The sequence below is a fragment of the Ovis canadensis genome, chromosome 3 (assembly GCF_042477335.2).
Source record: "Ovis canadensis isolate MfBH-ARS-UI-01 breed Bighorn chromosome 3, ARS-UI_OviCan_v2, whole genome shotgun sequence".
Classification (NCBI taxonomy): Eukaryota; Metazoa; Chordata; class Mammalia; order Artiodactyla; family Bovidae; genus Ovis; species Ovis canadensis.
The window spans coordinates 231175771-231192877 of NC_091247.1; the positions used below are offsets into that span (position 1 = coordinate 231175771).

Sequence of the window (17107 nt, forward strand, 5' to 3'; positions counted from 1 at the left end):
TACCAGTTGAGCCACCAGGGAAGCCCAGTGGTAAATAACCCATCTGCAAATGCAGGAGACACAAGAGACGTGGGTTCGATCCCCGGGTCAGGAGGATCCCCTGGAGAAGACCATGGCAACCCACTCCAGTATTCTTGCCTGGAGAATCCCATGGACGGAGGAGTCTGGTGAGCTACAGTCCGTGGGGTCACACAGAGTCGGACACGCCTGAGCGACCAAGCACGCGTACTCACCCAGGGGGTGAATCAGCAGCTAAAGCCCTCCCAGCAAAAGACGCTCTAGAGACGGCGGCTTCCCTGGTGAGGCCAACCAAACGGCTAAAGGAGGGTTTCTACCAGTTCTTCTCAAACTTTCCCCAAAGTCGAACAGCTAATAAGTAAACTCAGCAAAGTAGCAGAATATAAAGTCAGCATACAAAAATCAGTTTCATTTCTATTTTCTTTTTAATTCTGCGATTATTTGTTTTCATATTCTGTCGCGGTATTCACTACATTCCACTCCAGATTGTGTGGATTCCTTTGATGGAATCACCTTATTGTGAAATATCCTCTTTATGTCTATTGATGTCTCAAATACAATCAGAGATTTAAACTCAGCTCTCATAGTAACTCAGAGAACAAGCAAGTAAAATAATCGGCAAGAGTTTAGGTTTAAATAACTAACCTGACTTCACTGATATTTTTTAAGAACCTGCCACCTAGCAACACAGATACACGTTGTATTCAAGTGTGCATGAGACAGTCACCAAAACAGACCAGGGCTAGTCAGGGCCAAAAGCCAGTTCCAGCAAAATTCATGTCTATTCTATACAAAAAGGAACCTTAATGCTTATCTCTTACCTCACACAGAAATTAAGATTAATCACAAAAAGCTAAAAGTGAAAGGAAAAACAATAAAGCATGTATTGTTGACTATGCCAAAGCCTTTGACTGTGTGAATCACAATAAACTGTGGAAAATTCTTCAAGTGATGGGAATACCAGACCACCTCACCTGCCTCCTGAGAAATCTGTATGCAGGTCAAGAAGCAACCGTTAGAACTGGACATGGAACAACAGATTGGTTCCAAATCGGGAAAGGAGTAGGACAAGGCTGCATATTGTCACCCTGCTTATTTAACTTACATGCAGAGTACATCATGCGAAACGCTGGGCTGGAAGAAGCACAAGCTGGAATCAAGATTGCCGGGAGAAATATCAATAACCTCAGATACGCAGATGACACCACCCTTATGGCAGAAAGCAAAGAACTAAAGAGCCTCTTGATGAAAGTGAAAGAGGAGAGTGAAAGAGTTGGCTTGAAACTCAACATTCAGGAAACTAAGATCATGGCATCTGGTCCCATCACTTCATGGCAAATGGATGGGGAAACAGTGGAAACAGTGACAGATTTTATTTTGGGGGGGCTCCAAAATCACTGCAGATGGTACTTGTAGCCATGAAATTAAAAGACGCTTACTCTTTGGAAGAAAAGTTATGACCAACCTAGATAGCATATTAAAAAGCAGAGACATTATTTTGCCAACAAAGGTCCATCTAGTCAAGGCTATGGTTTTTCCATTGGTCATGTATGGATGTGAGAGTTGGACTATAAAGAAAGCTGAGGGCTGAAGAATTGATGTTTTTGAACTGTGGTGTTGGAGAAGACTCTTGTGAGTTCCTTGGACTACAAGGAGATCCAACCAGTCCATCCTAAAGGAAATCAGTCCTGAATATTCACTGGAAGGACTGATGCTGAAGGAGAAGCTCCAATACTTTGGCCACCTGATGCGAAGAACAGACTCACTGGAAAAGACCCTGATGCTGGGAGGGATTGAGTGCAGGTGGAGAAGGGGATGACAGAGGATGAGATGGTTGGATGGCATCACCGACTCATCGGACATGAGTTTGAGTAAACTCCGGGAGTTGGTGGTGGACAGGGAGGCCTGGTGTGCTGCAGCCCACGGGGTTGCAAAGAGTTGGACATGACTGAGAGACTGAACTGAACTGAACTGATTTAGTTACTCAGTTGTGCCCAAGTCTCTGTGAACCCATGAACTGTAGTCTGCCAGGCCCCTCTGTGCATGGAATTCTCCAGGGAAGAATAATGGAGTGGATAGCCATTCCCTTCTCCAGGGGATGCACCCTACTCAGGGATCAAACCTGAGTCTTCTGCACTGCAGACAGATTCTTTACAATCTAAGCCACCAGGGAAGACCACAGAATGTAGAAGAAATCATAAAGGAGCATCTTCATGATGTGGAGTAGACACTGTTTGGTTAACCAGGACTCTAAAAGCCTTACCATTATAGGGAAAAATTAACACTGGACCTCATCAAAAAATACCATTAAGAGGTAAAAAGACAAGTCACGCACTAGGAGACGGCACACTTAGTACACATCTCCAACAAAGGCGATAAATCAGGTTTATAAACAGAGCACTCACTTCTTTCTCCTTGAAGATCAAAAGATTAGAATAGGCACGTCATGAGAAAAGAGGTCCAAATGGCCGATAAGCACATGAACCTGGGTTCAACAGTCATCAGAGAAGCGCAAAGTGAGAGCACAGCAGATGACCGAGGAGGGAGACCAGAGTGTGACGGTGTGTGTTGGCGTCGTGGGGGGTGGGTGATGCACCCGCACTGCCGCTGGCTCGTGGAGCTGCAGAACCAGTCTGGAAATCGGCTAAGCCTGGCGGTGACTGGTGTCTGACTGCCCCTCCGCGGCAGGAGCGGGCACCCTGCGGTCAGGGGATGGAACCGGACTCGGCGCTAACTAACCAGCGGGTAAATCTCACAGGTCTCGAGCTGAGCAGAAGTCACGTCTGCGTGACCAGGTCTCATGTTGAGCAGAAGTCACGTCTGCATGACCAGGTCTCGAGCTGAGCAGAAGTCACGTCTGCGCGACCCCGTGGAGGTGCACTTCCACAGCCACACGGGTGGGGGCGCTGGGACTCGAAGGAGCCGTGGCCTCGCACACTTTCACCCCGCGGGACAAATGCCATCAGCGCACGGCATGCCCTGCACTGCATCCATAGCCCATAGAAAAGAAAGGAAACACTCGACCCAAAAGAAGGGCAGGAGGGCTAAAGCAGCAGAAATAGCCCTGGGACGGCGCGTGCGGGCCGCAGGCAGACCTTCCAGAACGAGGGCAGCTTTCCAGCCTTGTTCTCTTGGCCGACCGCCGCTCCCCAAGGGTGCTGGCCTGCCTCTGCTGCAGCTCCCCTGTCAGCCGTCAAAACAGCTCGCGCCCCTGAGCAGCAGGTCCGCGGGTATCGAGCGGCAATTGGAAATCGTGGAGTCAGGAGGCCTGGGCCTAACAATGGCTGGCTAGTCCTGACCGCCCAAGCCCAGCGGGCAGCCTGGCCGTGAAGGGGCCCCCACGCTGCTGCAGGCGTGAGTGACACCAAGGACATGAAGGGTGTGGAAGGTGCTGGAGGCAGCAGTGCCCACAGGCACCCCGGGTGCCATTTTACTGGGGCCTGCGCACCCCAACACCCAGAAAAGCATCCCAGATGCCCCAGAGGCCAGACCTCGCCAGACGCCCGGAAGTCTGCCCGGAGCCCTCTGGGCGACCCTCACATCGCGCCGGAGCCCGCCAACAGGCGTCTTACTGGATGAGCGAGTAGTACTGCTGGATCAGATCGTCCCACTCGTCCTCCGTGAGGTCCCTGGTTCTGTCCTCGGTGAGGTCGATGTCCTCGTGCTCCAGCCGTCCCAGGTAGGCCTTGCACACCTTGCACGCGACATCCACGAACTGCCCCGACAGGCCCATGAGCCTCGGTCCTGCACCCTCGGGAACTGAAACCCAAGCAAGGCACTGAGAGCCCCGACCTCCTCCCGCCCCCGTGGAGTCCAAAGCCCGGGCCACCGCCCACCCCTGCCGCCTGCCCCCATGGAGCCTGGGCCACCGCCCCATGGAGTGGCACCCTAGGGGTGCCACTGGCAAAGGCCACCCCACCTGTCTGCACCTCAAGGCCTCATGCTGAGGGGTCCCACGCCTCTGGGTAGTCACCCTGGATGCCACATCTGGGTCTGGGCAGGTAACCTTTCCCCTCTGGAAGCTGCCCTCCCACTGCGCTGTGCCCACCCCTCTCTGCCCCTCCCCCTCCAACTGGACTCCCAGCCCCTTGATGGAAGAGAAAGCACACTTCTGATGAGCTTGCCACAAAACCTCTGCTTCTGAGCACACACTTGGTCCTCAGTGAAACACAAATACCCCAACTTAAAAATGGAGGGAGGCTGAAAAAATTCTCACCAAAGAATACATACAGATGATAAATAAGTATATTGAAAGACGTTCACCACCATGTGTTGTCAGAGGAATGCAAGTTAAAACAATTAGACACCAACCCACTCCAGTATTCTTGCCTGGAAAATCCCATGGACAGAGGAGCTTGGTGGGCTACAGTCCACGGGTCGCAAAGAGTCGGACACGACTGAGCGACTTCACTTCACTACACACCCATCAGATGCAGAACAGTGACAGCACCAGATGCTGGTGAGCACGAGGAGCAAGAGGAGCTCGCATCGTTGCAGGTGGGAACGCAAAACGGGGCAGCAACCACTCTGGAGCAGTTTGGCGGTTAGTTTCTCACCAAACGAAGAAACACACTCTTGCCATGTTATCCAGCGGTCGTGCTCCTTGGTATTTACCAGGTGAGTTGAAAACTTAGGGCTGCACAAAACTCTGTATGCAGCTCTAATGCCAATGGCCAAGACTCAGAAGCAACCAAGATGCCCTTGGATGCCCAAGGCATCAGTAGATGGCTCGAGGAAGAAGCTGTCCGTCCAGACTGGGGAACGTTATTCAGTGCCAAAGAGAAGTGAGCTCCTGGGCCATGAAAAGGCACGGAGGAACCTTGAACGCACGCTACTAAGGAGAGAAGACTGAATCCCATGTAGCTTATGATTCCCGCTCTGTGACATCTTGGAAAATGCAGAGCTGTGGTGGCGATAAAAGGATCAGCTGTCAGGGCTGAAGGAGTGAACAGGCTGACCGTGGAGGACTTTTTATTGCTGTTTAGTTGCTCAGCCATGTCTGACTCTTTGCAACCCCGTGGACTGTCGCGCACCAGGCCTCTCTGTCCATGGGCTTTCCCAAACAAGAATACTGTAGTGGGTTACCCTTTCCTTCTCCAGGGGATCTTCCTGACCCAGGCATGGAACCCATGTCTCCTGCGTTGGCAGGCAGATTCTTTACCACTGAGCAGATTTTTAGGGCAGTGAACTGCTCTGAACAATACTATGTTGGTGGATACGTGTGATAGTACATTTGTCCAAACCAAGAGGAAGCTCTGGCATAGACTGTGGACTTTGATGATGACGTGTCACTGTGGGTTCATCAGTTACAAGGAATGTACTGTCTGGGGAGATGTTGATAGTGGGGGAGGCAGGGCAGAGGGTACATGTGCTATCTCTGGGCCTCCTGCTCCCGTCTTGCTCTGAAACTGTTCTATTCAAGTGAATAACAACCAAAAAAGACTCAAATTTGAGTCTTGTAGGCCTAATCCCACAGTGGGCCACGCCTCCGACGTGAGCCAGGAGTGCCATTCCCGTCGGATTCGGCGGGCTGAGACTGGGGGCGGGGCAGAGCCGCCGCCGCGTCCCGGGAGCCCCGCCCCGGCCTCGTCCCGCCCCGCCGCCCCGCCCACCCGCACACCTTTCCCGCTGGCCCCGAAGTGGCGGGCCTCCTCCCGCCTGCTCCTTGGCTTGCTCCTGCTGCTCTGCTGGCTGACCACCCACTTCAGGATGCTGGAGGCCACCGTGCGCCGGAAGTCGTCTGCAAGCACACAAGGCCTCGCCCCTCTGCCTGAGCCGGGGACGGGCCCTCGGCGCGCCAGCCACGCTCAGCCCCGACGTCCTGCCCGGAGGTGCGGGGCCGGGCTCCTGCCTCGTGGCCCTCTGGGGGGCCAAGCTCTCCCCACTGCCCCCTCGCCCACACCTCGCCCGTCCAACCTCGTCCCCCAGCCTCTGCAGAGAGGACTCTCACAGCCGGGACCTCCCCCGCGACCATGCATCCACCTGCCCGCGGGCCCAGAGGCGGAGCCGGGCACCCCCTCTGCTGCCGCTCTCCTGTGCTACCCGGGCCGCGGTCCGGGGACACCCTCAGCACCTCTGCCTGCCCAGCGTCCTCAGCCCTGCACAGACGGATCCTTCCAGGAGTGCCCTCTGCGGACAGCAGCGGTGCACTCCCCCTCACAAGAGGGGCCTCCCTGGAAGCTGGGTCCACAGCTCTAAGTGCGGGTGGCTCAGGGTCCCCCAAACTCAGGCTTGGGCCCGGGGCTGGCTCCGGACGCCTGTCACCATGCAGGGGCAGTAGCGGCTGTTCCCCACCCCGACTCCAGACTCTAATGCCTCCAACAGCGCTCCTGATGAGGGCGCCACAAAACCTCTGCTTCTGAGCTCAGACCACCCAGAGGTCTGTAAGATATCCTCACAGTTTCTCAAGCAAACCCCCTCCTTCCACACCTCAGGGGAGGCCCCCCTCAGCAGCTCCGGCCACCCTGGAGACACCCAGAAGCAGAGCGCCCCTCGCCCCCTTCCCGTCCTGATGCATGGACAGCCCTGAGCCCAAGGCCCGCGGGCGCACTGCCTGCTCAGGGCCAGGAGCTCCCCGCCTGCCGCCCTCGCGCCCCTCCTGGGTCTCTGCCCACACCCGCTCTCGCAAGGCCCCGCCCACTGTCTCCCACTGACCCTGCCTGGCCTGCATCCAGCCACTCACTCCTGGGGGCCGGCCTGGGGGCCGGGGGCAGGGTAGTGTGCTGGACAGCGGCCGCATCTCCACGGCCCCCAGATGGGTGCTCAGGAGACACCGGCACCCCCGCACAACCCCCTGCCTGCCCAGTCCTGTCCTTCTCTCTCCTGTACCCCTGGGCAGGTCCAACCAGGAAGCAGCCTTTGTCCCCAGCCCAGAGACAGAGCTGAGGGCTGAGATGGAACCGGGCCTGGCCCACCTCCAGCCCTGAGGCCTGTCCTGCGGGCGGGGGGCCAGGCCACAGAGAGGCCCCAGGTCTCCCGGCCCCACTCACCCAGGAACTCTTGCTTCTCGCTCTCGATGCAGAGGCTGTAGCAGCGCGGGAAGAAGGTGTCGGGGTTGGCCTGGACGTACCACGGCAGGCTCCGCATGCTCACACACAGCCCAATCTCCGGAGACAGCGGCACGTCAGGCCCGCAGGCTGCGCCAGGCCCGCTTGGCCAATCTGAGAGCCCGTGGGCCTGGCTGGGTGGCGCTGGCTTCAGTGGGCACCTTGGGGAGCAGACCCTCCCTGGCCCCCGGCCTCTCTGCCCCCCAGCCAATTGGCCAAACACCCAGGTTACCCGGCGAGCTGGCCAGGGCCTCGGCTCACCCTGTCGTCAGCGGCGGCTGCAGCAGGCCCGAGGGTGGACAGGGCCGTCTGGGAGTGCCCAGGGCAGAGGGTACCGCATCCACCCTCCCACCCCCCATCCCTGCATGCTCGGCCTCCAGCCGGGAGGGGCGGAGAAGGGAACGCCCCAGTCTACAGTGTGCCCTCTCCCAACACTGCGCCTGCCTGACGCCACGCTTGTGGTTGGGCAGGCCCAGCCCGGCAGCCCGTCTAGGGAAACGGGCCCCCGCCCCGGAGCCATGAGGCCATCACTGCCTGGGGTCTCTGCAGGGAGCCCAGGCCCACTGCACCCCTGCAGGCAGCCCCCAGCCCAGAAGCACACCAGTGGCCTGAGGTCCTCTCTGACTGTTGAGGGTACGTCCCACCTGCTGCTGAGGGGCACGTGCAGGCCTATCTGTCCCGGCTGGCCCCACCCCAGCCTCAGCCTTCAGGGTACATGGGGAATGGCTGCCTGGGGTGGCTGGTGGCTGAAAGTGAGTGAGGGTGAGAAGTGGGTGGCAGTGTCCCCAACAGCTGGAAGTCACAGCGCAGGTGAGGGTGGCCCACCCTGCCACCCCACAGACCCAGAGCCGCTCCAGGGCCCAGGGCCCAGGCCAGGCTGCGGGGGCAGCGGTCACTGGCCCTGTCTAGGGCTTGCCCTGCAGCCCAGAGGAGAGTGATTCTGTGGCCTTGGGCCCACCCAGGGACACGGTGGGAGACGCAGAGGCTCTGGGGAGGTTTGCGAGGAGCAGTGCCAAGCGTCTCTGACACAGATGCCAGGCAGCCTCTGGCCAGGCCAGGAGCTTCCAGTCCTGGGGAGGAGCTGCGAGGTGACCGGCGCCCCATGGGGCTGTCCAGCTCTGGAGGCGCTGGCATCTCAGGAGGCAGGGCGCTACCCCCTGCCCGGAGCCTGCCCCAGTCCCCCCACTCACCTTGGTGGTGAAGGACGCAGTCTTCCCATAGTGGTTTAGCATCTGGTCGCAGCTCAGGCTGTGATAGTCGATGACGTCCCTTTTGATCGTCCAGAGGAAGTAGGGTGTTTCGTTTTTTACCAACCTGGACTGGCAAGAAGAAACCTTTATCAGTACCCAGCACCCAAGGCTCAGGTCTCTGAGGGTAGGGCAGGCCCAAGGCGAAGGGCTCGGGGTTTAGGTTGAGAAGCACGTGTGGTTCCCATGCAGCTCCAGTCCTGACGGCAGCCTCGCACGTTCCTTGAGGGCCTCCCGCCGGCCCGTGTGGAGCCGCTGTGACCGCACATGGCTTCCCACGCAAGGGGACGAGGGGCTCGGACTCCGGGCGGCAGGGGCGGCAAGCGGGGTCTATGCTGCCCACCCCACAGGTGCTCGCTCCGGGACACGCTGGCCGCGGCCCCAGGAGAGCCCCCTCCCCGGCCACCAGGACGCAGGCTCCTCTGCCGCCCCGAGCCATCAGGGTGCAAGGGCCCAGGACCTCGGCTGAAGCAAGACTGGGAGTCCTTGGTGTCTGTACTCTTCTGCTTGGTCAAAAATTCTAACCAAAGAGATATGAGGAGGGGAAAAGATTCTCCACGATCCTGCCCCTGGACATGACCCGAAAACCTTGGAGAAGACCCTTTGGGTCACGTCCGCAGACAGCATGTCAAGACCACCTGATGCCCGTGGCTCAGGTCAGCCCATCTTGAGCCCTGTGTTCCAGCAGGATGGCTCCTCCGGCATAGCATCACACAGCGCTGCTGCCGGGGGGCGGGCCGGGGGGCGGGCCGGGGGCGCGGGCGGGGGGGGGGCGGGCCGGGGAGGGGGCGGGCCGGGGAGGGGGCGGGCCGGGGGCGGGCCGGGGAGGGGGCGGGCCGGGGGCGGGCCGGGGAGGGGGCGGGCCGGGGGCGGGCCGGGGAGGGGGCGGGCCGGGGGCGGGCCGGGGAGGGGGCGGGCCGGGGGCGGGCCGGGGAGGGGGCGGGCCGGGGGCGGGCCGGGGAGGGGGCGGGCCGGGGGCGGGCCGGGGAGGGGGCGGGCCGGGGGCGGGCCGGGGAGGGGGCGGGCCGGGGGCGGGCCGGGGGCGGGCCGGGGGCGGGCCGGGGGCGGGCCGGGGGCGGGCCGGGGGCGGGCCGGGGGCGGGCCGGGGGCGGGCCGGGGCCCCTACTGGGGCCAGGCTGCCAACTCCACCGGCCGGGTCCCTGGACTCGGGCTCAAGCCCTTGGTCCTTCCTCCTGCTCTCAGAGTGACGTGGCAGCTCCTGCAGCCCCTTGCCCAAGTAAATCTCATCTGTTACAGGGCGTGATGAAGCATCGCAGATGGATGTATAGAGAGCATGGGGGCCACCCAGGCGCCCGAGTGGAGGCCCGCCTCCGGTCCAGAGCTAACACTCCTGCCCCCCAGGCTCCCCACACCCCCGACCCACAGCACCTCCCCAGCCTCGTGGTCGATTCGCAGAAAGGGATCCGTGCTAGGAACGGGCATGATGCGCCCACCGGCCTGTCAGGCCCTTGCCCGCTTTCCATTCGATCAACATTCTCTTCTGGTGGGTGGGCGCTTCACGTACTCTGAGCAGCAGATCTGGGCAGTCACACGCCCTGCAAATTTCTCCCCGAGGGACTGGTCTTTGTTCTGTTCACAGGGTTTTCTGGGAGCCGGCAGCTCTGTACATCAATGTGGTCGACGCATCCCATTCTCACAGTGCACACTTTCTGGCCTGGTTTTAACTTCCTTTTCTTCCCTTGAGTCTCAGTAACCCTCCATTACCTGCCAGCAGCCTCCCACAACCCCACGCAACTGCCTCCCTGTCCACTGCCAGCTCTGCCCAGCCCATGATGGCTGACCTGCCGCCCAGTCAGCATCAAGGCCTAGGAGCCCAGTCCTAGGTACAGCAGACTGCAGCTCCACCATCGCTGCCTGGGGGCTGTGCAACCCTGACCCTCGAGGTCTCCACAGATGGCAGGCTCAGCTCGTCTGCTCACACGGGAGCACAGACACGGGCACACGGGGAGGCCCATGTGGACACACACACAGGGCACACGGGGAGGCCCACGTGGACACACAGACACGGGGCATACGGGGAGGCACACACGTGGACACACAGACACGGGCACACGGGGAGGCCCACGTGGACACACAGGGCACGTGTACAAAGGCGCGTCCTCCAAGCTGGGTGTGACTGGGGCTTTGCCGCCACCCCCGCCTCCCAGGGTGTGGCACAGAGGAGGAGGTGAGAGCCTGGCCGAGGCTCCCCACGAGCCCACAGGACCTACCATCACATCGTGGACGTCGTCTGCTTTCTCCAGAGCCACATCTTGATTCTCTTTGCCTTCAGCACGTTTGTTTTCTGCAAACACAACATACAGGAAATCAGAGAGTCACTGACCACAGCCAGGCCCACCACGGGGCCCAGGGCAGAGCAGCGCCCCCACGGGTCCCATGAGGAGCCCGGCTAAGTCAGGCTTGGGCCGTGGTGCCCCTCGAGCGTCCACTGAACGGTCCTGGGCCGTGAACTGCGTGCAGGCCGAGTGGAGTCCCTGGAGCCAGGGGGGTGCAGGCTCTGTGGGGAGGGGGCACAGGCCTGGCTGGGCTCGGGGAGGACGAGGCGGAGCAAGTGCGGCAGGGGGCCAGGCAGGGGCCAGGAGGGAGCTGGGCCCAGAAGGCCTTCGAGGGCCAGGCCGCCGACGGACAGCGGACAACGTCCGGGCATGGGGAGGCCTGGACGTGGATGGGGAGACACCTGAAAGTGACCAGAACCAGGGTTTGAAAGGGCTCGTCGCCGCCTGGACGCCTGGGGCGGGGCCGAGAGGCCGGCCCCTCCCCCGGGGAGAGCCACAGCGCAGGGCCCGCAGCTCCACATGGAGCCCACGCACTCTGGGTCTCCGTGACAGACACACGCATTTCACGCAGAACACACACGCCGATACTCTACCTGGCACCGTTTCCCCGTCGCTGTCTACGCTTGGCACGAGATTGGTCAGAAAGTGGAACTTCTTTTCCACCCAGCCCTTCCTCCGCAGGGCGGTCCGGATCACTGGGTAGTGTCCGCAGATGGAGAAGATCTTCTTTTCCTCAAATTGCAAGTGTATTTGAAATTAAAGAATGGAAAACGAGTTAAGCCTGTCCCTGTAAGAGGAGTCTGCAGTCAGGGTGAGGGATGGTCCTGGTGGGAAGACGCTCCATTCTGCTCTGAGAATCAGCGCAGCTGCCAGGGTGGGGCAGGCAGCCCCCAGGCAGGCCCACGTCTGCTCTGTGCCCACGGCCCCAGGTGTGGGGGCCTTGCACACACAGGCCTCGCTCACACTCACCCAGAGGAGGCACAGGCAGGACCCTGGGGCTTCTGGAGGCTCGGACCTCAGCTCGGGGCAGGTCGAGGTCTGAAAGGCGGGCCTCGGGGCGGGCCCGGGATCTGTGCGCTATGTCTTTCTTTCCTGTGCCAAGGTGACTGTCCCGCACACTTGGGGACGAGGAGGTGCTTGAGGTTTGAGGAGGGGTCGGGGGGCAGTCAGATGCCCAGGAGGGGCCAGAGGGGCGGTGCCCCCACCCAGGGCTGGCGCCAGGGACGGGGGACCCCACCCACTACTGTGGGGATGAGCCAGCTGCCTGGGGCCAGGCAGAGGCAGACAGCCCTTTGCTTCCCAGCGGACAGTTGAGCAAGGAGAGGGACGGTCATGCTGGGGTCGGGCGCCCACACTGCTGAGGACCCACCTGAACACATCTCGTGGGCAGCGGTGGGGACCAGGGCCGTGGGCAGCAGTGAGCCTAAGGCCTCATGAGCTTGTGAGAGCAGGACGGGGCAGGGGCAGGAGCGGGAGGCGGCTCAGACTCACGGGGTCCCTAATTAGACTCTGAATTTGAAAGGCAGGTGACCCTGGGTGGGCCTGGCCTAATCAGGGGTGCCCCTGAAAAGAGGGTCAGAAATGGAGAACAGCAGGGACGGCCTCTCCCCACTGCTGGCTCTGAAGGTGCCGCACGTTCTAGTCTCAGGGAAATCAATCCTGCCGACAAGCTGAGAGAGCTCCGAGGGGTTCCTCCCGCTGTGGGCCTCCAGATGCAACCCGCCAGCTCGGTGCCTCGACAGACACTGAGCAGAGGGCCCGGCCTGGACCCTGGCCCACAGGAGCCGGAAGAGAGCACGTGGGTGCGTCTAAGCAGCTAAGGCCGTGGTGGTCCGTCATGGCCCACAGGAGCCGGAAGAGAGCACGTGGGTGCGTCTAAGCAGCTAAGGCCGTGGTGGTCCGTCACACAGCACTGGCGGGAGGGCCAGGGCCTCCTGCCAAGGACGTGCGGGCTTGTGGCCAGAGGCTGGCAGCCCAGCTCCAGTGCCCCCTCAGGGGACCGCAGGGCTCCTTCTGCTCAGAACACGGTCCGGAGCCTGGCCTGCCCCGCTGCAGGGCGAGGGCTGTGCACCACGACAGGGGCCGCAGTGAGGAGGGGCGGGGGTGACGACGGCAGCAGTCTCGGCGCCCACAGCTCTGGCAAGACTCCCTGCCCACATCCCCAGGCTCTCTGCTGAGCTAGCGTCAGACTGAACGACTCCAGAAAACTTGACTGGCTGTAACAAGCCAACAGAGTACAGAACAGAAGGGAACTAGAAAAGGGCAACACGGAGAACTTCTAACACGAGAGGGAACATGCAGTTCTAAAAGGAGCCAGTCCACAAGGAGGCAGGAAAGGAGAGGAAAAAAGAGCAGAAACCGAATGGATGAGGCCCCTCGGGAATATGCCAGCACTGTAATTATGGACAAACACACAAAATGCTCCCGCGAAAAGGTAGGAAGTGCCAGACTACATCTTTTTCTCATCTCAATCTATGCTCTTCACAAGAGAAGATCAAAAGTACAAGCCTACAGATAGGTAGAGAATAAAATGATCCAAGTATGAAGCAGGGAAAGCTTTGCGACAAATATCCGTCACTAAAGTAAAGAAAAGCATTGTACAATGTGAAGCAAACATTCACTTGGCATAATACATTTGTCTGCACCCATTAGCAGAACTATAAATTACATACAGCAAAAACTGGGAGAAACACAAGCAGACGATTCCACAGTTACACCAGGAAATGTAACATGCTTCTCTCAGTAAATTAAGGAACACAGAGACAAAACAAAAATGGAAACAAACCCCTCAAGTCTGGAAAACTTGAAGAACTCAAATGAAAACCTCTTCCCTGATGACTGTGAGCAGAGCACTCTACACCAACGTCTATATAAATTAACAAAACGCTGGGCAGAAAGCAGGTCTGAATAGATTTCAACGGCAATACATTATACCGATTACATTCTCAACCACAGTTAATCAAACCAGAAATCAGTAACAAAATAACCAGAAACAACCTTCTTTATTGTTGTCCAGTCGACTGCTTAGCCATGTCCGATTCTTTGCGACCCCAAGGACTGCACACGCCAGGCTCCTCTGTCCTCCACTATCTCCCAGAGCTTGCTCAAATTCATGTCCTTTGAGTCGGTGATGTTATCTAATCATCTCATCTTCTGTTGTCCCCTTCTCCGTTTGCCTTCAATCGTTCCCAGAATCAGGGTCTCTTCCAGTGAGTCAGTTCTTCACATCAGGTGGCCAAAGTATTGGAGTTTCATCTTCAGCATCAGTCCTTCCAACAAATATTCACAGTTGATTTCCTTTAGTATTGACTGGTTTGATCTCTGTGCTGTCCAAGTTTTCAAAAGCATCAGTTCTTTGGCACTCAGCCTTCTTTATGGTCCAACTCTCACATCTGTACACGACTACTGGAAAAACTGTAGCTTTGACTATATGGACCTTTGTCGGCAAAGTAATGTCTCTGCTTTTTAATATACTATCTAGGTTTGTCAGAGCTTTCCTTCCAAGGAGCAAGTGTCTTTTCATTTCATGGCTGCAGTCACCATCTGCAGTGATTTTGAAGCCCCCCAAAATAAAGTCTCTCACTGTTTCCATTGTTTCCCCAACTAAAGTGATGGAGCTGGATGCCATGATCTTCGTTTTCTGAATGTTGAGGTTTAAGCCAACTTTTTCACTCTCTTCTTTCACTTTCATAAAGAAGCTCTTCAGCTCCTCTTTGCTTTCTGCCTAAGGTGGTGTCATCTGCAAATCTGAGGCTATTGATATTTCTCCCAGCAGTCTTGATTCCAGCTTGTGCTTCATCCAGTCAGGCATTTTGCATGATGTACTCTGCATGTAAGTAAGCAGGGTGACAACACACAGCCTTGATGTACTCCTTCCCAATTTTGAACCAGGCCATTGTTTCATGTCCAGTTCTAACTTCTGCTTCTTGACCTGCATACAGGTTTCCCAGGAAGCAGGTAAAGTGGTCTGGTATTCCCTTCTCTTTAAGAATTTTTCATAGTTTGCTGTGATTCACACAGTCAGAGGCTTATTATAGTCAATGAAGCAGAACTAAATGTTTTTCTGGAATTTCCTTGCTTTCTCTATGATCCAGCAAACGTTGGAAATTTGATCTCTGGTTCCTCTACCTTTTCTAAACCCAGCTTGTACATCTGGAAGTTCTCAGTTCACATATTGCTGAAGCCTAGTTGGAAGGATTTTGAGATAACCTTGCTAGCATGTGAAATGAATACAACTGTGTAGTAGGTTGAGCTGCTTCGGCATTGCCCTTCTTTGGGACTGGAATGAAAACGGGCCCTTTCCAGTCCTGCGGCCACTGCGGAGCTTTCCAGACTTGCTGATGCAATGAGAGCAGCACTTTCACAGCATCGTCTTTAGGATTTTAATAATCTACCAGTCTAGAAATTAAGAACCACACTTTTAAGTAACCCACTATCAATGAAAATAGTCCAAACTGTTAAATACTTTGAACTCTATCTCATCAAAAATACCACAAAATGAAATCTACTGAAATGCAACTAAAGCAGTACTTAGAGGGATATTTGCAGCCCTAAACGTTTATATGTTTTAAGGTCTCAAAAGAAAATCTGAAGTTAAAGCTAAAGGTTAAATTCTACTTATAGGAAACCCCAGTAAGGACAGTGATAGGAAGCACGGAAAGTTCATCCGTGGCTGCCAGGATCTGGGAATAACTAGGGCAAGCGGCGGCTTCCGAGAGGGCGGACGTGCTCCGCGGCGGCCGCGCCGGCCGATGCGGGCCACGTGTGCCTCCTGCTCTGTGCTTCTCTCCAGGCGCATCCTGCCCATCGCGGCCCCAGCTGCGCACTTGCGGCCGGTGCACTCTCACGTGCGCTGTGCTCTGGAAGGACATCAAGGGTCGAGCGCGCCTCCACATGTCACCGTCTGTTGGATCCCTCGTGCTTCCCCACCGTCCTGGCCTGAGCGCGGCGAGCGCACGAGAAAGAAGAGAATCCCGTTCTCAGAGTGGAAGCTGTGGAACCATCTGAAGAACGCTTGCCCTTCCTTCAGCTCAGTTCCGTTCAGTCGCTCAGTCGTGCCCGACTCTTCGCGACCCCATGAGTCGCAGCACGCCAGGCCTCCCTGTCCAGCACCACCTCCAGGAGTTCACTATTCCCCCCAAATGCTCCCATTCTGACGAAAGGTGGGCCTCTCCCTTGGGGACATGGGTGGGTGTCCCCGGGGCCCATACGAGCACCAGAGCTCCTCTCACACACAAGCGCTCTCGCCACGTCACTTGGGGGCCTGGGCGGAGCGTGGGATGGTTTGTGCGTCACTGCGAGTCTGTCCCTTGTCTGAGACGTGTGTCCACAGCTGCAGTCACATGAGGGGGACACCATGGCCACGTGGTTGCACGAGAGATTTCTACCGTGTACGTGTCTACACTTTTTGCATTTTAAAAGTATCACTTAGTTCAAAAGTAAGGGTGTAATATAAAGGAACTCTGGCACAAGCCTCACGCTGGGGCCCGGACTAGGGGCGTACCTCAGCCGCAGGGCACGCCACGGGCTACGGACTCGCGCTACAAACTCCAAAATGAATCCCATTCTTAAAAAGATTCCGTCCCCACTGAGCCCCAGAGAGTATTTACCTTGATTGCCTTGTCTGTTAGTTGTTTTGCTATTTTGAATCTGTCTAATCTGGGGGAAGAAACCAAGTCTTGGGAAACTCCTTGTTTTAATTCTGTAAAAGAAAAACACACGTGAAGGCAAAGGCAAGACCAAACCAGTTACATTCAGACTCAGGAGACACCAGTCTGATCCCTGTGTTCAGCCCCCCGTGGCACTCAGCTGGCCCTCAGAGACATTTCATAAACTTCCAAACGTACATACTTACTAATAAGTCTTCAAATATATGAAAACACAAGTGGACAGAGGTTTTTTTTAAAAAGACATAGAAAATTCAAATTCATATTGAGATACTTCAGTGAACCATTTGTCTCAGTAAAGGAAGGGCTGCCCAGGTGGCCTAGTAGTAAAAAACCAGCCTGCCAATGGCTTAAAGCTCAACATTCAGAAAATGAAGATCATGGCAACCGGTCCCATCACTCCATGGGAAATAGATGGAGAAACAGTGGAAACAGTGTCAGACTTTACTCTTTTGGGCTCCAAAATCACTGCAGATGGTGATTGCAGCCATGAAATTAAAAGACACTTACTCCTTGGAAGAAAAGTGATGACCAACCTAGATAGTATATTCAAAAGCAGAGACATTACTTTGCCGACTAAGGTCCGTCTAGTCAAGGCTCTGGTTTTTCCTGTGGTCATGTATGGATGTGAGAGTTGGACTGTGAAGAAGGCTGAGCGCCGAAGAACTGATGCTTTTGAACTGTGGTGTTGGAGAAGACTCTTGAGAGTCCCTTGGACTGCAAGGAGATCCAACCAGTCCATTCTGAAGGAGATCAGGCCTGGGTGTTCTTTGGAAGGAAGGATGCTAAAGCTGAAGCTCCAGTACTTTGGACACCTCATGCGAAGAGCTGAC

At 57.0% G+C, this 17107-nt stretch overlaps 1 protein-coding gene across 1 annotated transcript in view; it reads right to left on the reverse strand.

Annotated features, from left to right (window-relative positions):
* Positions 1–17107, reverse strand: part of TTLL8 (tubulin tyrosine ligase like 8) — a 59910-nt gene that overhangs the window by 39411 nt on the left and 3392 nt on the right. The window contains exons 2-8 of the mRNA XM_069581805.1: positions 16218–16309; positions 11202–11340; positions 10543–10616; positions 8255–8383; positions 7008–7122; positions 5639–5758; positions 3591–3777 (exon numbers count right to left, since the gene is read on the reverse strand). Coding sequence (XP_069437906.1) covers positions 3591–3777; positions 5639–5758; positions 7008–7122; positions 8255–8383; positions 10543–10616; positions 11202–11340; positions 16218–16309 — 856 coding nt within the window. The remainder of the gene's footprint in view (positions 1–3590; positions 3778–5638; positions 5759–7007; positions 7123–8254; positions 8384–10542; positions 10617–11201; positions 11341–16217; positions 16310–17107) is intronic.